The sequence below is a fragment of the Colias croceus genome, chromosome 10, assembly GCF_905220415.1.
Source record: "Colias croceus chromosome 10, ilColCroc2.1".
Classification (NCBI taxonomy): domain Eukaryota; kingdom Metazoa; phylum Arthropoda; class Insecta; order Lepidoptera; family Pieridae; genus Colias; species Colias croceus.
Window position 1 is genome coordinate 2737282 of NC_059546.1, and position 24892 is coordinate 2762173.

At 34.0% G+C, this 24892-nt stretch overlaps 1 protein-coding gene across 50 annotated transcripts in view; it reads right to left on the reverse strand.

The window, feature by feature from the left end:
* LOC123694735 (protein tramtrack, beta isoform) overlaps positions 1–22549 on the reverse strand; it is a 437925-nt gene extending 415376 nt beyond the window's left edge. For all 50 annotated transcript variants that reach the window (XM_045640237.1, XM_045640254.1, XM_045640276.1 and 47 more), the window contains exons 1-4: positions 22412–22549; positions 22093–22327; positions 21448–22005; positions 21294–21368 (exon numbers count right to left, since the gene is read on the reverse strand). In XM_045640237.1, coding sequence (XP_045496193.1) covers positions 21294–21368; positions 21448–22005; positions 22093–22303 — 844 coding nt within the window. In that variant the 5' untranslated portion in view covers positions 22304–22327; positions 22412–22549. The remainder of the gene's footprint in view (positions 1–21293; positions 21369–21447; positions 22006–22092; positions 22328–22411) is intronic.
* Between the last annotated feature and the right edge of the window lie 2343 nt (positions 22550–24892).

Sequence of the window (24892 nt, forward strand, 5' to 3'; positions counted from 1 at the left end):
GCTTGAAATTTCCTTTTGCGAACCCCAAACCGTCCTTTATAATTGTTGTCTTTAGCTGTGCATAGGTAATGTTGTCAAATATATTCTTCACCGTATTTTTTTCCTTTCTATTCTTTATATTTTTGTATCTTTCTTTTAAAGCGTTTGTTAGGGTCCTGTATTTAATTTTTTCACTGGCTTGTTTTTCTTTTGCTTCAAGTGCTTCTTTAGCCTTACGATGAGCTCTTTTCTTATGTTTTTCATATTTTACCTTCCTCTTATTTGCTACATTTTATAGTTTCAAGTTTTCTTTTAAATATAACTTGGTTCTATCTCGTCGATTTGTTTTTCTTCTTCTCTTTTTAATTCTGGAGTTCAAAGACGCAGCAGGGGAATAGCGAGGTGGAGTGGATTTATGTTGTTCTTAAGGTAAATTGATTTCCTGCAAAATGGATGGAAAACTGGGAGGTGTATTGTTATAATGATATTGCGAACAGCTTTTGTTCATCGTCTTTGTTGTCGTTTGCGCAATTTCCAAATTATTCTGCATTTTCTTTTTTCCTCTAGCTCCATATCCGCAACCAACTTTTTATTTCTATGATAACTTTCCCGTTTTTGTCTTCTCCGTTCAGCCAATTTATCTGGGTCTGCTTTAAGACTTTCTCTATAGCGTCTTGATTTTTTTATCTCTAACAATCCCATTGTCATATCTAAAAAATGTAAAAATTACAATTAAACTAGACATACAATCGCGTAATTAAAATGTTTTCCCGAAACAGCAGAGTAATAAACAAAACATGAACTATTTAACTGTTAAAGTAAGTTTTAAATTGTCCATGGGACAACTACTTTGGTTGTGCAAGTGAATGGTTGTCCGCAGTACATTTTTAAAATTTTGAGCCGCCAAGCAAATACTATTGTTATTTAATATATAAATCTCAGCTCACACTAAAATATAGACAAAAGCGCATCTCGTGTAGTATAATTTATAACAACGCATCAAGTACTTTCGTTTTAATCACAGTTGTCTGACGGACTTACAAAAAAACCGAGCCAACCCACACTCACCAACGTCGCACGGACGACTGTTGCCGTGATTTTATACAAATCAAAACGGCGTTTGAGCCCGACAGTTAATTTTTGTGTTTGACTTGTTCTTTAACGTTATGTTTTGGTTCCATAACTAAATTTCGGTTGTCCGTGAGACCTGTGCCATGTAGATGATTTTTTATTACTCTTTAATAAAACTATGTACACCAAACATGGGAAACTTATTACTAATTTATACAAAACAAAGAACAGTACAGTTTATTAGGCGGCCTTATCACTTAGAAGTGATCTCTTCCAGGCAACCTGGGCAAAAGGTAACAAGCTACTGAAATTTCGATGGTAGGAAGAAGAAAAAAGTCAAGGAACAAAAAGAACAAGATAAATAAATAAATAATAATAATTAAAATAGATATACAGGTAGATATTATATAATTCTTGATACATATAAATAAATATACTACACTCGAATATACACAATTATATTTTTAATAATAATATATACAATTTACGCATATATACATAAATAACTATAATTTATATACATGATACATATAATTAAATACATACATACTACATAAAACAAGTATAAAATACTATAAATACATACATATACATATCTGTGTATAGATAATAATATGAAAATACATAGTTAATGTGCCGAGTTGAAAGCAGAGGTGAGAAAATGTCGTCGCAAAAGGTTTTTAAATGAAGATATATTTTTAGCTTGTCTAATAGGCAGTGGTAAAGAATTCCAAAGATTGACAGCAGTGGCAACAAACGATGATTTATGGAGACAAAAGTAAAATGGCTGAAAATCGTATTTTATTTTTGTCAATAATTATGAACTGAAACAAGAAGTGTATTTGATATTTATGGTCGTGATAGTATGTGTTCGTTATGCGAAGTTAGTTAATGCATTGTGGATTGGGGACAAATGTGATAGTAATGGAAAATTGCATTTAGTCTCTTGGACAACCATGAAACTACGCACAAATTAATAAAACAAGTTTAATATGGTATTAAAACGAATATAATTAAAACCAATTTAACTCTTTATTATATCATATTTATTAATAAATTATCGTTTAGGGATATGATGCGTGTACCGTCGGACCAATAAAAGTTGATCGACTCATTTACATTCCTTGAGAAAGGTATATTTTTTACCTTCCTTACCTATCTTTTATCTATCTATGAATAAATACAATAAAGTTATAATTTAGGTCTTGAATTTTTCTGAGGGTACACATCTGCTCGATCTTAGTAATAAGGATACTTTAATACACGACACGTGCAATTCTACAATCCCTCTAATTTAAGCGTACAATCTAGTGCTATTTCTACTTCTTTACGCCTTTCATTTATTAAAAACAATCCAATCCACTTCGTCGTTACCTAAATTAATAAAACGACGAAAAAAAATCGACTACATATTTATTGCTATTGCCAATAACTCACTTACAGGAATCGAAAATTTCCTACAACATCCATGGAGCTAACTATTAACTATTACTACGTACAACTTCTTACATTTTCCCATTCATGTTGGTCATTATAAGCTTAAAGTAAACTTCACCTTTAACTATAGAAGGTTCAAAGGAATATTTTTTGGAATTAAGAGCTAGCGCGCAATAGGAACTTTAGTCTCCGCTACTATTTTGTCTCTCCCATCAACTCTATGGGCTAGTAAGAAAGTGCGCGCACGTGGCGACGCAACTCCCCATAGAGTTGATGGGAGAGACTAAATAGTTGCGGAGACAAAAGTTGCTCTTGCGCGCTAGCTCTAAATATCAACCTTATAATTAACTAGCTGTGCCCTGCGGTTTTACTCGCAGTGCTCCACTCCTGTTGGTCTTAGCGTGATAATATATTATAGCCTATGGCTCTCCTCAATAAATGGGCTATTTAACACCGAAATAATTTTTCAAATCGGAACAGTAGTACCTGAGATTGGCGCGTTCAAACAAACAAACTCTTCAGCTTTATAATATTAGTATAGATTAATTAACATTGAAAAAAATATTCGTGTTTCAATCTGGATCGTAATTCTCTTCTTCTCTGAAATAAGAAAGGCACAAAACACACATAGTTAGTCTAACATCATTAATTAATACATAAGTTAATATTTAATAAAAAGACCATTTACTTCTTTTCAACCCATTGAGCCCCGAGCGGCCCGATCGGACCACGACGCAATAGATTTTCTATTGTGTCTGTGATTCCGGGGGCTGAGTTATTAAGATTTCGATCAATAAGTACTACGAATGTAGGAAATAATATAAACATAATTACACGTAACGGTATAACTAATACTGTGTTCGCCGGACACCGCTCTTCTCTACCTTTAAGCTTAGTAACTACATATATAAAACTGTTCATTTAACTTTGGCTTTTACAGACTTGTTTAATAATAACTAACTGTTATTTGTGCCTACCTTTTATTTTATTTTTTTATCTGATCATTGAAAATGATAGGCGAAAACTAAAACCTATAATATTCTCTTAGAATTGGCATACAAATGTTAATTTCCTATAGTACCCGGTAAATCGTGATGTTTAGTTGAAAATATCAATAAATTTCAAACGATAACTATCTGATCAGAATTTGATAGGTTCATGGTAATATTACCTGATTGTACGCAAATAACTAATTATAGATAGAGAAATTTACGTAAGCAAACACGTTTTTTTGTAGAGTTCAATAAAATAATGAATAGATCGAATTTGAAATCCTTTGTAATTGTCTTTATAATTGTGGATAAATCAATCAGCAATACTAAGAACTAGCTGCTCCGCGCGGTTTCACCCCCGTGGCTCCACTCCTATTGGTCGTAGCGTGGTTATATATATACCCTATAGCCTTCCTTGATAAATGAACTATCTAACACCGAAATAATTTTTTAAATCGGACCAGTAGGTCCCGAGATTAGCGCGTTCAAACAAACAAACTCTTCAGCTTTATAACATTATTAGAGACTAGCTTACGCCACAATACTGACAATGACGCAACTATTTCATCTATCTATGTGCTAGAGTGAGACATATCATATGCGAAAACCTGCCATACTATTGACTGATTTTTCGTTGTTTCGCTGCCGCACGCGAATGCGTCGGTGTACTAAGGGCGTACACAGACGCATTGCGAAAAAGTTGCGAAAACATTGCTGTTTACCGCAGATATTTCGCTACGCAGTAGTTTCGCAGAGATTCGCTGTCGCACGCGAATGCGTCGGTGTACTAACGGCGTAAATATCTAATTATAACGCCGTTAGTACACCGATACCGATATATTTTACGCCCAGGATAATAAGGTATAATTATACCAAGTTTCATCGAAATCGAACTGTTAGTTTTCACGAGTTGTCTTCACATACAGACAGACAAAAATTTATTTAATCACATATTTGGGTTTGGTATCGATCCAGCTATTTATTCCCCCTGCCATTTATTTTTTCAATATTTTCAATGTACAGAATTGACCCTTCTACAGATTTATTATATGTATAGATATGGGCAACAAACATTTATGCATAGTTAACTAACAAATTGAAAATATCTGTGTGTAAATATCCTCGCTAAGTTTTGATAAAGAGTTTTACTCAATTACAACAGGGATTACCCATTAAATAATTAATTCAACGGCATTAGATAAAAGTAATTCAGGAACTAGTGTTCACAGTTGGCAGGATGATAAGAATGCAATTAAAATAATCAAAACTATAGAGTGATAAAAACAATGGAATATAATAACACCATTGCATCACCTGCTAGCACACATAGCTAGTAAGGGGGCGTCCATAAATTACGTGACATGTTTTAGGGGGGGAGGAAGTCCAGTCAAATCTCATCTAAGCTTACAGAAAATTTAAAAGAGATTTTTTAAATAAACCTAGCTATAAAATATATACATTAAGATTATTTCTAGTGTAGTGAACACTGGTATAAATATTAAATTTATATTTGTGCGATTTTAACTTATGACTGATCATGTTTATGACCATAATTCATAATTTTAAAATAATATTTGAGAGAAGTTTATACAGTGCAGTACATACTGTATGGTACAAATTAAAAAACTTTCTGCTCTTTAGTCAAGTTTATGGAGAAGAGTTAGAAGAATTACAAGAATCAATACAAAGCAGTACATCTGATCTCTTATCGCCAAGCATGGAGGAGACTAGTAAGCTGTCACAATCATCAGCAGGTACAAAGCAAAAGAGGTAGTCAAATAATTTAATTGGTATACCTTTTCCAAAATTTTTGGAATACATGTTTTTCCATGACCACCATGGTTAGCCTTATGTTTACTCACATTATCTATATTTACTTACGTTTTTGTTGGTGCGCAATAAAGTATTTTTGTTCGTTTGTTTGTCTTTTTTTTTTCAATCATATACTTTACAAGTGATATTCTTATATCTTAAATAAATAAATCTTGGCCTAACTATTATTCTTATCAATATAAGTTTTGTCTCTGATTATTGGTCGTTTTCAAAAAGGATAACAAGCTGTAAGGAATAAATATAGGATTTTGAGGATGGGTAGATGTTCAATTTGTTCACATACTTTAAATATAAAACCAGATTGAAATTTTGTTACAGATATAGATTACAGTTTGGAATGGCCCATAAACTTCATCTATAAGGTATCAATTAAGTGTATCTGCAAGGTTCACATTGTCTCCACTAGTATTAAAAAGATATTCATTATAAATTAGCTCAAATCTACTTGATCGATTTTAAACTTTTATCCCATTGGACAGCTTAGATATCTTTAATAAGTAACATCTATCCCCACTAATATTATAAATACAAAAGTTAGTGGGGATGGATGGATGGATGTTTATTGCTCTTACACGCACTCTAGTAGTATTTACTGAACCGATTACAATAAAATTTGGTATGTAGGTAGCTGAAGACCCAGAATATTTATATTATAATATTATATATTTATAAAAATTCTGGGTGAACCCATGACAAATGTCTACATTCATATATATATAAATGTACAATATTTATATTACGATTTATCAACTTTACAATAAACTTTGATTAAGTTCTTTAAATAAAGATTTAAACTTAACAATGTATTATTTAACCATTTATTGTACCACACCATTTAATATTACAATGTACAGTATTATATATATTTGTATGCGAGGTAAAGTACAAAAGGTGACCTTATCACTTAAAACCGGTAGAATATTAGTATATTAGATCAAAACATAAATTGAAAGAGTGCTCTTATCTTCAAAAAAACTAACTGTAATCCCATGATTACTGGCATCTTCTAAGTATTATAAATACAAATAAAGTTCAAATATTAATAGTCATGACGGCTTGAATAGGTTTCTAGGTGTTTTTTATACTTATCAGTTACAATCTGAATGCAATAATTAAAATTCTACTAATATTATAAATGCGAACGTTTCTGAGTATGCATGTATGGTAGTTTGTTACTCTTTCACGTAAATATAATGAAATTTAGCACATAGAAAGTAACTTGGATTATAGGATGAGTTTTATCCAGAAAATCCCAAAAGAAGTATGCGGGTTTTGCCAATAGTTTGTATAGAATAAGAGATAAAGTTAAGCATAATACTTATAAGGAAATCACTTCAAATTAATATAACAATACTAGCTTCTCGTCCCAGCAACGCCCGGATTGAACCAGGATAAAAGCACAATAAAAACTACATCACTTGGAAATAATGTATAATTTGGCTGATGAAAGAATATTTTAAATTGGTTCAACAATTTTCACTTGAATTGTACACTATCAAATTTTGAACTTCATGTATAACATAAATGGACAAATATATTTATTTCATTTAATTTCATGATATTAGCTAGAACCATTAGCGTAATTTACATGGTACCTGTGCAAAAAGTAGCCTATTTACCTATCCAGACTATTATTCTATCCCTAAATCAGATTTCATACTAATCAAAACAGTTCTTCTTTTTTAAAACGTGACCAACGTCCAAAAATATTGTAGCCTCCCAAGCTGTTATGCAACAGCAGCTTAACCCATTGAGCCCTAAGCGGCCCGATCGGTCCCAGACACAATAGATTTTCTATTGTGTCTGTGGTTCCGGGGCCTGAGTTACTACATAAATATAAGAATTAATTATTAATTTACTTAACCTGTGTAGGTATTCAGGGTAGTTATTAGATATTTATTTTCTTATTTATTTATAAACATCAAAATATAATACAGTATTAACATAAATAAAAAAATATATTTAGTATGGCTTTTAAAATGCATGTCATGAATGTTATTGAACTCTAGAAAATAAACAGTTAAGTAATTAGTATGGGAAGATCTTAATTTCATATAAATAATTATCTAAACATAGATTTTATTGATATTATCAGCTGAGATTTCAAGGATTACGTATGGTTTAATAACAATTTAATTAAAACATTGCATTTATTTCTGTATGAAGAATCTTATTTAAGCTATGAATCTATACTAATATTTTAAAGCTGAAGAGTTTGTTTGTTTGTTTGAACGCACTAATCTCGGGAACTACTGGTCCGATTTGAAAATTTCTTTCGGTGTTAGATAGCCCATTTATCGAGGAAGGTTATAGTTAGGCTATATTTCATAACGCTACGGGCAACAGGAGTGGAGCCACGGGGGTGAAACCGCGCGGATAACATAATCATTGAATAAACTTTAATATTAAAAAATGATTTCATAAAAGAATAAGGAAACAAATTCCGTATTTTACGCATGCAACCTACTGTTTTGAATTCATGTTTTATGACGCTTGTCATACAAATACAGTAAAAGCTATAGAGAGGGAAGACGCAAACTTAGGTGTTAATATATTGGGTGTTTTGTTTTATTTGCCTTTTTTAAATAAAATATAGTGTCACTGTGCTTTTTTATCACTTAAGTGTAATAATAAGACTACAGATCTTTCCTCCTAAATCATGAGTACTTCTATTTAATTGAGCCAATATTATGTTTTTTGTTAAAATATTACCAAATAAAGAGTTATTTATTAAAAACAAGAATTCATACAAATTCAAATGATAATGGTCATTTGTAGGTTATGTTTACAAGCTGACAAGTATTTAGATAAAATATTAGAGTTTGATTTAATACGTGTAGCTATCGTAAAAGAAATTTAATAGGAACACGAAAGAGAAGCCATTCGACAACAAAAACAACTTCTAGAATAAAATAAGAATGAAAATAATACTCAGATTGACAACATGTATCTTTGCATGTCTTCAACTTGCTCGTCAACTTTCCCCATTAATGTAGGTCTATAAATAAATAAATTTCTACATACCCAAAGGGTATCCATAATAACACATTCACTATTTCACCCATTCACTGATAAACACTTCAATTATTTGCAAAACAACACCAAACTTTGAGACGTAAACACGTTCACACGTATAACTCACTCATATGCAAAATTCAAGAGATTTTCAATAAAAACGATAAATATGCTGCATTTATTTATTGTTCTTTTTGTATTTAGAGAAGATACACTCAAAAGAAATAGTTACACTAGAAATAATACTCAAAATAGTAAACAATCTGAAGTGACACAAATACTACCATAGATTCACGGCGTTTAGACGACTAGGTACCACAAATAACGGAATTGAGTTCCATTACGCGCATGATACATTGTTACGCATCATATTATAATAATTTTATAATATTCTCTAAAATCTAAATTAGACGAATTCGATGTGAAATGGATACAGTGATCTGTGAACATTTCTATGTGAATTATTTAGGTAGTTTGTTATCGATTTCAAAAGGTTCAAAATTTCAAAATCAAATGCAACCAATGTGAAATTAATCACGTTCTAAGCTTCCTTAATTTATAATATTAAAAATAAGTTGATAATAAATATTACATCCAATGAAGTAACAAAAACAACTTTGACAAAGTATATTTAAAGGTATCAAACCCGGCAAAATCCCGGTATCAAATTAAACAAAAGAAATATATTTATATTTCTTTTGTATTTTTTTTTTTCAAAATTAGCGATAGGCAGTGGATACACATAATATGTCAGATTCTTGTGAATAAAAAATATAAAATATGGCAATGATTTTTAAACACATTTAAAAGTAACGCAGTTATTTCTAACTTAAGCGCCATCTACTGTTATCTACTGAATTTGATTAAATTAAAAATTCGTCGGCTGTTATGCACGTAGTGCCATCTAGCGATGAATAGATTACCTGTTTAATATTCAATTTCATAATATATATTATGTAGTGTTACGCATTTACTCTCTATATTTTATTAATATTTATTGTTATATGCACTTATTAGGCAATTTCTCCTTTTAATATGTTTAAATAAGCAAGAAATAAAAAAGTCAATAATAAATAATGAGTCGTTTAAGAAAATTTCTACTTAAGTATAAAGCATTCGTTTTCTATAAAGCATTCCTTATTTAAATTATGTATTTATAATCTTTATTAGAATTTTATTTTCTATGGACAATGTATATTCTATGGCCAACCCCAAGCCAACCCATATTCGGTTAGTAGGTACCTAATAAAATTGATTCAAATTTGATTGCATGTATAGATAATAATTCGCAGAATTTTAATTTTAAGTTTGATGATAGATATTTAAAAAATTTTGAATCTGTTTCATAGTTAATAATAATCTATCACCACATCTATCACTATTATAATGTTTTTCACCTACCCTAACCACAAACTTTTGTATAAAATATTAAATCCTACGATGTTTCGGAACCGGTTCTAATATCGAGTAAAAATGTTAGTGAAGTTGATGGAACCTATACTGTGTTTGTAAAATAAAACTTGTATTTTTTCTTAAATTTCAATTTCCATTCAGGAAGGTCTTAATTTTATTGGTGATTTCAGTTCAGTTGTAGTTAATACCTATAACATAGATTTCATCAAACAACACATTTGATCGCCGTTTCTAATAGAGATAGGTACACAATAAAAATGTACCTTTATCACCATTTCAGAAGTTTTCGAATATTACGAGGTAAGTAAGCTAATCTTTATTTTAACTAAGTATTATAGCTATAAACTAGCTGTGCCCCGCGGTTTTACCAGCATTACTCCTCTCTTGTTGGTCTTAGCGTTATGATATTATTTAGCCTACCTATAGCCTTCCTCGATAAATCGGCTATCTAACACCGAAAGAATTTTTCAAATCGGACCGAAGTAGTTCCCGAAATTAGCGCGTTCAAACAAACAAACAATTAAACAAAATATTATTAGCTTACCGCCTGCAGCTTCGCCCGCTTTGTCTAAAATCACATAAATTATATACTAAAACCTTCCTCTTGAATCACTATCTATTTAAAAAATCGCATCAAAATCCGTTGCGTAGTTTTAAAGATTTAAGCATACAAAGGGGCATAGGTACAGAGAAAGCGACTTTGTTTTATATACTAACTACTAGCTTTCCACCCGCGGCATCGCCCGCGCAGTCAAAGAAAAACCCGCATAGTTCCCGTTCCCGTGGGATTTCCGGGATAAAATCTATCCTGTGTCCTTTCTCGGGTATCAGAATATCTCTATACCAAATTTCATGCAAATTGGTTCAGTAGGTAGTTAAGGTGTGATTGAGTAACAGACAGACAGAGTTACTATCGCATTTATAATACATATTAATATAGTATTGATGGAGTAAGGATACGTACATACAGATCTGTTTTATTTTAACCAATATGGCTAAGGCGAGCAGTCTGTTGCAACGGTCTTTATCAGTTTCAAAATAAAACAATTTTTACTGTTTAAATTTTTATTTAAAAAGTAGCATTCACCATTTTAACACTCCCCTGTATATTTGTGTCTAATGGACTCCCTTAGAATATGACCCACTTTTAACGGACCGATTTAATTCAAACATTATAAACTTATCATGGTCTGGTAAAACATCACAATAACTTCATGGAAAGATCACTTTCTCGATCATAAAATCAATCGGCAACATTCTAATGGAGACATAGGTACATAATGCCGGTTGCAGACCGAAAACTAAGCTATTCCAAGGCTAAGCTAGGGAAGCTAGGCTAAGCCAAACTAAGCTAAGATAGAAATAAATGGCGTGCACACAAAGAGCTAAGCCAAAGCTCAGTTAGTGTTGCGGAGTTCAATTAGACGGACGACGAAGGGCGTGGTTCGCGTAGCTGCGCATCGGCATTCGGCATACACAACTAACATAGCTTCGCATATTTTAGTTAGCTCACATAGCTTAGTTCACATAGTTTGCGGTATGGTATGAAAACACAAGTATGGAAAACTGCGTCAGCTATGCGAGCTAAGCTAAACTAACTTAGCTTAGCTCTTGGTCTGCAACCCGCATAATGCTCCGCTTCCATAAGCATTTCCATACATCTTTGGTGGAAACGCAACCTCATAGCTGCACATCTTACTCGCACCGATAAATAGCTTACTATCTGTGGAAACGGTCTACATACCTATCAGCTAATTATTGTAATAGCTGTCGATAAGGGTGCTTTTCCACCAATAATAGTAACGCTGGTTCAGCTTTAGATAGGTAGTCCATTGAAAAGTTACATTTGGGGTTGCGTTTTTTAGAGGTCGCAATTTCATTTTTTTGATGTGTAGGGGGGAGGGGGTCAGTGTGAAGCTATCAAGCTACCAAGTTTGTGGGGTCACCACCCTTGTCCCGCGGCCGCACTGTGTTTCATTAGATCAAAAAAAAATCCCTGTGCTGTTTATTGTATTTATCGATCAAGGGATGTATTTAAAATGTAAGAGTAGAACACCCACGTGTCAATTTCTTATACTTTTTTTTTAAATGGCAAACTTTAGGTGAATTTTTCATGAAAAATATTGAAATGTATTCTTAAATCGTAACTGTCAGATATTTATTTTAAATAAATATAGACAAATAAAGCATCATTGGGCACATATTATCCAGTTTTTATTTTTGGAAAACTACCTACCTCCGAATACCGAGAAATATATTTTTTTCAGATTTTCTTTTTTATTTTTTTTCTCCCTAAAAACGCAAAAGTGCGGCTTGTCACTAGCATAGAATTATTGCTCGTAATAAGGCCTATCACTCATAAAAAAACCACGCACCACATCTATATATATAAAAATCAATGCCACTTTTCGTTGTAATTCCATAACTCAAGAACGGGCTCACCTATCCAAACCAAATGCTTAGGATTTGGTCGGCATATTTAGTAGATGGTTTATGTGAAGTTTGCACAAAATCGGTCCAGCGGTTCCTCATTTGTCACATTTTTTGTAATAAATGAATTCAATAGAAACTTTTTTCACAGAAACTTTTTTGAAGTTTTGTTGACAGGAGTGATTCAAGAGGAAAGTTTTAGTATATAATTTATTATATTTTTGACAAAGCGGGCGAAGCCGCGGGCGGAAAGCTAGTATAGCTATACAACTCGTGACAGCATGCATCTATAGCTTACATTTAATAAACGTTATCTGAATCGGTTTCCACTAGTGCTAAGTGCCCTTACGCACTAGCGGTTAACCGCGGGGGCGGCTAACCGCGCGGTTAGCCGCTTTCCCATTTTAATATGCAACCGCTTATGATTGTACGCACTAATCAAGCGGTTATATATTAAAATGGGAAAGCGGCTAACCGCGCGGTTAGCCGCCCCCGCGGTTAACCGCTAGTGCGTAAGGGCACTTAGCTAAGTGCATCAAAGAATATGATTCATGGATTTGAAGTCTACTTCAGATGTAAAACAATACCTACGTGTGGTAAAAATTTGCTCATAAAAAAGCAATTTTCGATTGAAAATAATTGACCGGAAGGAAGTTAGCGCGGAAAGTTTATATTTTTAATTATTAATATCTCAAAAAATTGCTCCTTAAATGCTCCATCAGAATCTGTAATTGCTCCACTTCTATAATTATTAGTTTATTTATAATTAATTTAAAAAAAAATCCAAATACTGAAAACTTGATTTCCACATAGAATGAAAAATATTCACTTTTCATAAAAAATTTTTTTGCAAAAAAATTGCTCCCGATTTGCTCTATCAATTAAAAAAATATATATTTAATTTTGATAATTTTTACAATAATTAACTGAAAAAATATGTTTGCATAGTAAACTACTGCGCTGTGACGTCATCAATTATTGTCGTTGCGACGCATATGGGCCATATTTACATGTATCAGCACTGCAGCGATATCTGTAGACCTTAATGTTTATGTTTTCTTATTTATATTATTTACTAGATTTCCGCCCGCGGCTTCGCCCGCGTTTTCAAAGGAAAACCCGCATAGTTCCCGCAAACGATAGCAACTTGACATCGAAAGTTGAAACAAGCGACTGAAACACAAATTAATTAAAAATTACTTGAAGTTTTAATAATACGAATAAACGTAATATGCGAGTTTAGGGATGGGTAGGGAAATGTTTATAAACATACCTATAATAAGAATGATTTTAAATACATAATAATATCTGTTTCTTTCAACTTTTGCTAGATGAAACTCAATAATTAATTTATGTAATAAGTAAAATTTTTATGTAAAACCTATTGTCAAAAATAATTCTTTATACAGGGTGTCCCAGAAGTCGACGTCAAGCCGAAATTTTCTGACAGGCTACACCACACTAGTTATCAGAAAGATAAAAATAAAAATTTCGGCTTGACGTCGACTTCTGAACAGCCCGTATAATTATAAAGAATCATTTATACTCTAGTGAAAAATTTTCAGGTGATTATATAAAAGTAGGGCTCAATTTTTTTCGCGAACCCTACTTCTAAATAATTACCACTCTTCAATAATATAAAACTCCTTGACTGAATCCCTTCACACCCTGAAATAAAAAGTGCATATTAATTTTTCTTATAGTAAACAGAAATTCAAATTCAATTATTAATACCAATTTAATACTTTGATGATGATTGACAGTAGAAATATTTATTAATTGTTCATTATAATTGAATAAAATAGTACTTAGTGCCCTAAGGGTTCATACGCACTATGCGGGTAGCCGCGTTGCGGGTAGCCGTCCGGCTGACCGCAAGCACAATAGGCATGACGAAAGATTTTGAAATCCTCTTCCATAATGTGTGTATACGTTTACTATAGAAGAAAAACCCTATATTTCGGTAATATACTTAAATTTAACGAAGATAAAAGCCATTTTTCAAAAAATATTTATTAACTGTGCCAAAACAGCTCGCAGGTGTCATGGCGTAGGCGTGACGTCACTCTTTAGTAAATACGTAATTATTTGTACGCATTGCGAAGAAAATTAAAGAAATATTTATTTAATATGTGTTATAGAAACGAATTTCAAAGTTTATAAGTAGTGTGCAGTATTGCAGTGTGAATCCTCAATCCACATAAAAATAATGCTCAAAAATGTGTTAGTAATTATTTCAAGCGAGAAAATAATAAGAAATGATTGTATAAAGTTGGCGCGGAGAACCCCGAAACCACGTATTCGTGAATTCGCAATTATATTTCTGTTCTGAGTCGATAAAGCATACGTGAAACAATAGAAAATAAATAAAAATGCGTATTCTCAACATATTCATAACAACAAAATACATCTGACGTGAGTTGTTTACTTAATCGTGACGTCACGCGTGTTTTCGTCAAAATGGCGAACTGCAGAATTTCAATGTTTTATTTTATTGATAATCTCATTAATCTTAATGTTTTTAAGATTTTTAAGTCACTATATTTAATTTATTTATTATACATTTTCCCTTAAAAATACTAATACGATCATTTATGGATACTGTCGTCATGCCTATTATGTACGTAATATTCATTTCTATGCGCACTGCGATGCGGCTACCCGCAGACCGCTCCGGTTGCTCGGAGAGCTGCGGCCCGAGTGACGGCCAGCCGGACGGTTGCTATACGCACTGTGCGGTTAAGTCTGCGGCTGCCCGCCACACGCCCGCCATTGAGTGAGTGTGTGCACGTGGTTGCAAAATGCTTGCTCTCATCTCGTGTTTGCAAATAAGGATGCACCCAGTACTTCTTTCTTTGCTTTTCTTCTATACGTAACGTGTGTAAATGTAGTAAATAGCTGCAACTTCTTCCATTTCCATCTTTGAAATGGATCGACATGACCGCAAATCGCAACGGTTCTTCAACCGCACTATGCGGGTAGCCGCATTGCGGGTAGCCGTCTGGCTGGCCGCATTCGCAACCGCATCCTGCGGTCAGCCGGACGGCTACCCGCAATGCGGCTACCCGCATAGTGCGTATGAACCCTAACGCACTAGCGGTTAACCGCAGGGGCGGCTAACCGCGCGGTTAGCCGCCCCCGCGGTTAACCGCTAGTGCGTAAGGGCACTTAGGGTCCGTTCACACAGACCGGCTCTGAGAGGAGAGCAGATTCTTATCACGATGAAAACAGAGTTTTTAGTACTTGTAACTTAAGGTTTATTTTTGCGTGTGCACTGCTTTTGACATTAAGAATGCTTGAACGCGCTTGGTGTGAAATAATAAGAGGAGCTGACCGGCTCCGATCGCGTACTTTTTCTCGTTCGCGCAGCCGTTCAGCTCCGATTACATTCGCATCCGCTTTCAGATAGCTTCCAGCTGGTCTATGTGAAATAGTTGACGGCTCCGCTCCGACCAACTCCAAGCGTATACGATCCGGTCTGTGTGAAAAGAAAAATGCGCGCCGATGCTCTCCGAGCCTGTCTGTGTGAACGGACCCTTACACTTATTATTCTATTGTTGAGTCAATCACTATCCATACTAATATTATAAATGCGAAAGTAACTCTGTCTGTCTGTCTGTTACTCAATCACGCCTAAACTACTGAACCAATTTTCATGAAATTAACTAGGTATGGAGATATTTTGATACCCGAGAAAGGACATAGGCTATCTCGAGAAAATGACGCAATCCCGGAAATCCCACGGGAACGGGAACTATGCGGGTTTTCATTTGAAAACGCGGGCGAAGCCGCGGGCGGAAATCTAGTAAATAATATAAATAAAAAAAACATTAACATTAAGGTCTACAGATATCGCTGCAGTGCTGAATGCTGATACATGTAAATATGGCCCTTATGCGTCGCAACGACAATAATTGATGACGTCACAGCGCAGTAGTTTACTATGCAAACATATTTTTTCAGTTATTGCAAAAATTATCAAAATTAAATATTTTTTTTGTAATTGATAGAGCAAATCGGGAGCATTGGAATCAAGAATCAACAATCATTCTATATGGAAATCAAGTTTTCAGTATTTGGATTTTTTTTTAAATTAATTATAAATAAACTAATAATTATAGAAGTGGAGCAATTACAGATTCTGATGGAGCATTTAAGGAGCAATTTTTTGAGATATTAATAATTAAATAAATAAACTTTCCGCGCTAACTTCCTTCCGGTAAATAATTGGGCAAATTATTTACGTTTTTTTTTAGCACGAAAATCTTCAAGCAATAAAAAACGGGTGCAAATAGGCGTATGGTTGAAAATTATCCGAATGTGGCAGTCATTTGGTTGAATGTTGTTTGATTGAATCATGAATGACTGGCGCGTTCATTGGATGGCGACATTTAATTGAATGACATAGTCATGTAGTTGAATCTGATATTATGTTCAATGTCTCGACTGAACGTTTGGCATAGTGGTTAGTTTGGATAATGGCGCATCCACGTGACAAAAATAACAGCCGGTAGGTAATTCTGCCGGCATAGTGAGAACCCAGCCATACTTCACAGAAATAAGATCCCCGAAGCGGGACTCCAGCGTGGGCTCGCAATAGACTTCTTGTGGACGTTTGTAAAACGCAAATTTTGTCATTGTACTAAATGCAACAATATTACTAGCGTTATGTCGTCATTCATTGAACGCGCTAGTCATGCAACAATATTACCTACTAGCGTTTTCCGCACTGGGGCCTTAGACAAACGTACGTAACGCCATGGAATAGAAACTGCAGCTAACGCTAATTATTGACATAAGCTCATGACATTTTGGTAATGGTTCGATCACACTACCAACGACGCAGACGACCACGACCAAAGTTCCAATCTTGCCGAAATTTGTTCAAAATCAATATTAAAATCTCCCGTCATTCTGGTACTCAGGAATAAAAAAATTCGAGGTCAATTAATAAAAAGAAATAGGGTTTTTTGCGATTTTCGCCGAGACGGTAAGTTTATCATACAATCACCTGAACCAAAATTGTATATATAATCTAATTATCTATAAAAAAGGTTAAATACATTTTTTTCTAGGAGCCACCGTTTCTATGAAAAACCTGTTTGTTTATCCATTGATCTCAAATTTTTTTTTTCCAAACACCAATACGACAGGAAATTCTTAAATTTCATTTTTAATTGTGTTTTGCACAATTTTATTTAATTGCGACTGGATGAAAATTTTGTTCGTGGTCGTCGTTGTCGTTGGTAGGGTGACCGAATCCTTATGCAAAACATCATACGCTTATGTCAATTTCTATCGATAGCGTATTCTATTCCTTGGCGTTTTGCCGTTTGGCTAAGGCCCCTGGTCAAAGGGCTACCTATGTAACAATCCGCTAAGTTGGATGTTCGGCCTAGGTAGGTAGGTACTCATTTCGAGCAAGTAATTGTCAAGTATCGATTCAGATGACGGCTACAAATTTCTTAGTCATCAATTAGTTTCTGCCCACAGCAAACACGAAATTTTGTGTCCCTTCGTCCAGCATACTCACCATGGAATCCTGATATTTCATAAATGTCAAAAAACTGTTCTGAAATAGTGCTAAATAGTGCCCAAAGGAAAAAAATAGTGCTCTTGTACTTGCGAAGTTATAGCCATAGTTCGATGAGTATGCTGGACGAAGGTTTCGCCCAGCATACTCACCTCCGTCCGGAGAATCTGTATAATCTTCAAACATAATTCATACTTCAAAAAATAGTTCCCAAATAGTGCCAAACGGTGCCCAAAAAGAAAAAACAGTGCTCGAATAACTTCGGAGTTACAGGCTTCGTTCAGTGAGTATGCTGGGCGTAGGTTCTACGCCCAGCATACTCACCTCAGTGCGCGAATATCGAACGAGCTATAGGTACAATTTACGTCTCAAAAAATTGTGCTTGAAATAGTGCCCAATATCAGTCCAATTTTTGCTTGACTTTTGACCTAGAAAACCATTAAATTTGATTGTAAACTTCTACATACATTACATTGAGTACAGTCGAATACAATATTATTAACTTTCTTTCTAACAATTTTTGTCTTGTGTAAATTATTAATTGTCTATGTAAGGGAGTATTTACTTTAGAATCGCAATATTATTAATATATAGGGTATTTAATATTAATAAAAAAAAACGTGATTATAAACTGTGATTGCTCAATTTATACTTATTTGTAAGATAATTTTATTGTGATTAAAACGTTGTAGCAGTAAAACAAAGTACAAGTACCTACGTGTTATATTTTAGAAAGTTTTACCAATATTTGGCTAAACATTTTTTTATATGTATATTATATACAATATTAAAACTACAATTTTTTCTATTTACATTGATTATATTATGAATGTTAACAAAAGCTGTGAACTAGTTAACTAGAATTCTGATTACTTTGGCCCTTTAAATAGTAATAAATAACGTAAGTAATTAAAAATGTTTTTTATTGCTAAACCTTTCATTGATGAAACTATTGGAAAGAGTTTTAAAAATTTGTATAACTATGTCACAGTACTAGTTTTGACTGGTTATAAGTTTTGCCTGCAACATATATACAAAAAGAAACTGTATAATTTCCTTTTTACAATTTTTCAAGATATTAATTTTATTGGCTGCAAATGACTGTTTTTATTCAGACAAACACACAATGCAATGAAGTAATAGACTTCATTTACGCTTAAAGTTTCATTCATTTAATGTTCATTTATTATTATTTATAAAATATATAATAATGCATTTAATCGAAAGTTTTTGACATGTGAGAAAATACCATAATTATTTCCAATAACATGAAGTCTACAATTAGAAAGTTTAATATTTTTGTCCAATAACATGTGTCGACGACTGTACCCCATTTTACGTTAGTATGTAGAAGTTTACAATCAAATTTAATGGTTTTCTAGGTCAAAAGTCAAGCAAAAATTGGACTGATATTGGGCACTATTTCAAGCACAATTTTTTGAGACGTAAATTGTACCTATAGCTCGTTCGATATTCGCGCACTGAGGTGAGTATGCTGGGCGTAGAACCTACGCCCAGCATACTCACTGAACGAAGCCTGTAACTCCGAAGTTATTCGAGCACTGTTTTTTCTTTTTGGGCACCGTTTGGCACTATTTGGGAACTATTTTTTGAAGTATGAATTATGTTTGAAGCGTATACAGATTCTCCGGACGGAGGTGAGTATGCTGGGCGAAACCTTCGTCCAGCATACTCATCGAACTATGGCTATAACTTCGCAAGTACAAGAGCACTATTTTTTTCCTTTGGGCACTATTTAGCACTATTTCAGAACAGTTTTTTGACATTCATGAAATATCAGGATTCCATGGTGAGTATGCTGGACGAAGGGACACGAAATTTTTAGAAAAAACGATCTAGCGGACCAAATGGCGAAGCACGGTAGGTACCTACCTAGACCACTTACGTAGGTAGGTACCTATTATCAGATTTGTCTAGCTTGTTCCCGCTAGTTATAACTAGTCATACCCCACCTGCTTTCACATAAGTAGGTACCTACCAGATCTACAATAATGCGCAAACCTACACATACCATAGTAGGATGCACTAATTTTGTAGGTTCATCCTAGGTGATACTTCACTAGATACCATCCATAAACAATAAGTAGGTACCAACAGAAATAGAACCTAGGCAACAGAAATAATGCGCTATTGCTACTGCTATAGCATACCAACTGGGGCAGTTTGTAATATGTACCTAGGTACGAAAACGCAAATGCTGTACGCGACTAAGCATTTCCGTTATTCGTGTGCATAGATGATAGAACACTTACCAGTTACCTAACTAGAGATAAATTTGCTGTACTCCATCGAACAAATTTTACTCTACTTTTACCAGATTGATACCATTTCTTTCACTTAAATACCTTTACCGATTTCCAAAAATTCTGAAGTAGGTAGGTACCATTTTACCTTGTACCGTAAGTACCTTTTTACCTGTAGATATCCGTAACTGGGCTACCTTTTACAGTTACCGTTACCAAAGTACCATAACAATAAAGACCACGCTTTTGTAAAGCGTGACCTTTATACAGAACAGAATACCTGTAACACAAATATACTGTTTATATAAAGGTGCGTCTAAACGGGCAACATTTTTCTGCAATTTGTAGCTGCACTATTGGCAACTTATTGCCCGGCCATCACAAAAAAATTTTTATTGCCACGATGGCCGAGCAATCTATGGCCGAGCCATGTGTTGCAATATGTCTGCAATAGTATGGCGCATGATGCCTCCTAAATGAGACTCCTAAACGGGCCACACAAACCGACAACAATGGCTGACGAAATCACACTCGTCGCAGCAGCCTATATTGTTTTACGAGAAAAATCAAAAAGGAAAAAGCAGAGAATGTGGATTCGACCTTACTTCAATAGGCGTGATTTTTTTTTGACGATTTTTTTGTGACGATTTTTTTTTAAGTCAAGCCGATGTATCGAAATATCGATATTTTTTTCGAATTTTATATCGAACTCCGATATTGATATATTTTAAAATATCGATATATCGAAAATCCGATAATTTAAAAAATATCAACAGTCCAAAAAACGAGATGACTGCACAGAATATAGCAATTAGTCACGGCACGGCACAGCCGCACTCGCAGATAACTTCACGTCGTATAGAAAAGGATGCACTATATCATAACAATAGAGAGCGACTGAAACAACAATAAAACTGGCTGGGCAACATTGCAGTTAAATCGACAGCTCAGCGATCGTCCAGCAACCTATCAAAACAATATCGGCCATTCGCTGCAATGCCTGCAATATCAAACATGTGTCCGGGACATTGCTGCAATATTGCGTAGTGTGTCTGGAATTGCTCGCAATGTTTCCGGCCACTGTGTTGCAGCCACATATTGCAGGAAAATATAGCCCGTTTAGAAGCACCATGAACTAAACTAGCTTATATCTAACTTACAAATTTCACACTATTCTAAGGGGCGAATGAATCTGGTTAAAATTTAAGTTAAAAAAAATAAAAAACTACCAAGATCCATTCGCTAAAATTTAAGATAATTTTTTAGAAGCCAAAGTCAAATAAAAAATGACTGTAGCTTCTATTTATTGAAGGGCTGAAAACCTACCTTGTGCATCGCCTACGGCACCACCCTCCCCACCCCCAGCTATGGTACCATCTCCTGTCGCCGAGCCATCAAATCCTGCAAATAATAATGTTTGTTAGAAATATGTAAAGCTCATGCAATTGATTGACTATTCTCATCTGATGTGAAAACTTACCAGACATTTCCATATTCGAATCATCTTCGCCGAAATTCGTTTCGTCATTATTAGCGCCATCTTCGTCCTCATCCCACATACTTTCGTTAACAAATTCAGGTTCCATTTTCGGTGCCACAGCGTTATTTTCATCTTCGTCCGGTATCGTTACAAATTCCTCTTTCGCTGAACCCGAAGGTCCTGCTTCCAAGGGATCGACACATTTCCGTTTCGCTGGTCCACTTTGAGATGATGAAGAGTTATTTGACGCTATTGATGGCCTATTTGTTCTCTTAATTGCTACTGGAGTTGAGGAGGGCTTAGAATCTAATTCAGTCTCTATCTTAGTCATAACAGATTGCCTTTGTTGTGACGACCTCGGGCCTGGCCTCGACGTCGGCTTTGGTTTGGATGGCGTGGAACTTTCTTCATTTTGATTACCGGTTAAACCTTTAACTTGAAGTTGTTCCGCGGTACTAATAAACGTAGCTAATTCTTCTTGCTTAACATTAACTTCACCTTGATACATAAACTGTAATAAGTCTCTTAGAGCCGAATGACTAACGTCTTTTAAAAATACTGAAAACAAAGAAAAGCACAATTAGTTTACTGTATTAACTAATATCATGGAAAAAAACACTTCACTTGCCAGATTAAAATCCTTACCTATGGGATGTTGAGTAGGATTCATTTTGAACATTTCTTGAAAATATGGAGAACATACTGATAAAACTAATTTGTGTGCTTGTAATAATCTGCCCTCGGCAGCTAATGTTACATCTACTAAATCTCCTCTTGACAGCAGGCCATGAAAGCCTGCTGACATATTCGCATGGAAATTGTTCCAACATAGCGAAAATTGTTCGTCCGACGCCATGTTGGCGGCGTGCGCTTGAAGGCCCTGCAACAAAGCACGATATCATAAATAATCACATCACAAATTCACATACCTGCTAATTAACAAAATTAACACAATGCTACGTACCTATCCTAATATTTGTACTTTTTATATATTTGATATTAGAAACATTTGAAAAAAAAAATATACAGTTTCTAATACGAATATTTCATCCCACGACCACCCGGTTTGACTGCGGTTTGCTGTATGATGACGCAAAACGACGTTCTGTGTGTCGTCACAGGGTGGTAATACGCGTTAAAATGTGCACGAAATTTAGAAATATTTTAAAAAATCTTAGATAATATAAAATATTATAATAAAAATAGATTTACGTTTAGTTTTGCAATGCACATCGTTTGACGCAATATAAAATATTTATTTTATTGATTAAAAGTATTTTAATTTTAGCAGCTGTCACTTTGACATTAGGTGATGTAGCATGCTTTTGAAAAAGCATTAATTTCTGAAAGTTTTCGAACATGGTTTTCGAAAGTGTTTTGGAAGTAGCTATACTATCCGGAAGAACTCGAAAAAAAAATGTGGAATATTATATATTTTTTTAAAGCGATCCCAATTACAAACAAATTAAATCATTTTTATATATGTACCTACTTAATTGTGTATATTATGTAGTGCGTTGACAATTAAAAATCTAAATATAGGAAATACCGTAACAGTTACGAATATGCAAAAAATTAAAAATATACTTTGTCTAAATAAGAAAAAATTAAATCATTTATTTTCAAATTAAACTTATGTCTGTTGATGAATGAAAATTATTGGTTATTATTGAGTAGTGAAGGCTCAGTGTCAAGAACATCGTTTATTTCAATTTTTCTGCTCATAACAGTGATGACGAGAATAATTATTATTGTAATTCTCGTCATCACTGTTTAAAACGATGAACTAATGAATATATACAGGGTGACCCAGAAGTCGACGTCAAGCCGAAATTTTCTGACAGGTAATGCCACACAAGATCAGAAAAATTGAATAAAAAAAAATAAGTCATGTATTTTTGAAGTTGTGGAATTTTTTTTATTTCCAAAATGTAAAAATGTTATGTGAAAATGTACACCATGTGACAGTTTTTTCATTCCTGTTGTTACAAATATTTACTTTTTGCCAATTTTTTTTCTCTTACGTCATCCCGAATAGTGCTTTATGTAACCTGTGAACCTACACCTTATTCCGATCACTCCAAATTGTAGGAAAATGTCATTTTATACTGTACCAAGTTTTCAAAATTAGTTTTTCGCACTACTTCAAGTGATCGTCCTGAAAAAAAATGTACTACTCCAGTTTGGCAAGTAGCTTTAAAAGTTAGCGCATTTAATAAGGATTCTATTGTGGTATAACACTTACTCCATTATGTCTTAAATCGGCCATAAATTTTTTTTTGTTAAACAAAGTTGTTTTTAAAAATTTCTTTGAAATTACAAAAAACGATTCTAGTGTACCTAAAGCGTTCCTAATGACCACAGCGTGGTTTAAATAAGATGGAGAGAGACATTCCATAAAGTGTGAGCGAGACAGATAGTGACGCTTATATGACATACGGACTCAAATAAGTAAATCTTTACTCTTGAATTCAGCTAACTATTCGTAAACCCACATTTCAATGCGGGTTTGTCTAATTTCAGCTTCAGCTGAACGAAGTTTTAATGATCTAAGCATACACAATGATGTATAGCGGAAAGTGTCTTTATCTTATCTTAATCATAATACATATATATAAATCTTGTGTCACAATGTTTGTCCTCAATGGACTCCTAAACCACTTAACCGATTATAATAAAATTCGCACACCATGTGCAATTCAATCCAACTTGAGAGATAGGATAGTTTAAACATGTAGGTACCACGGGCGAAGCCGGGGCGGACCGCTAGTTGATTATAAATAACAACTGTTATGTGTAGAACGTAGAACTGTATTGTTGACTAGTTCTACCCTCAAGTGTATTTTATTGGTGGTGGATTATCAAATGAGTATCTGAGGTTAACGGGCTGCGCAGGCAAGACTGAGCATGTAGCCGGGCCATTAAGTCTGAAACTCTTTGTCCGTCTGTCTAAATATTTTCATGTATGTGACATACGCTTTCCAAACATGAATTAAATAATTTAAAAAATGGCTTTTAAAACGATATGTTGGGACTTCAAGAGCTGGTGAACCTGCAGGGAATACATTGTTTTTATGGAATTATTTGATTGCCAGTTCAATTTAGGCCTTTGTTACAGCATCATAGCTCGACCGACTTTAATTGAAGCTAGAAAATTAATTAAATTTGCATCCTTAAGGTCAAGTAGACGGTATATAACTATGGTTTACAGTAATTAGAGTAGTCTGTTTTGTTTTGTATTGATATATTTTTGAGAGTGACATGATCAACTATGAAATTCAAACTCTCGTGTAAACAAGGATTAAAAAAGCTTATCTGTGCATTTCGACGTGCACATGTGACATCTGCCGCACTTGGCCAGCGTGTTGAATTATGGCCTGAACTCTACATGGACCGATGATGATAATGATGATGATGGCTACCCTTAAAAAATCAAATTCGTTTT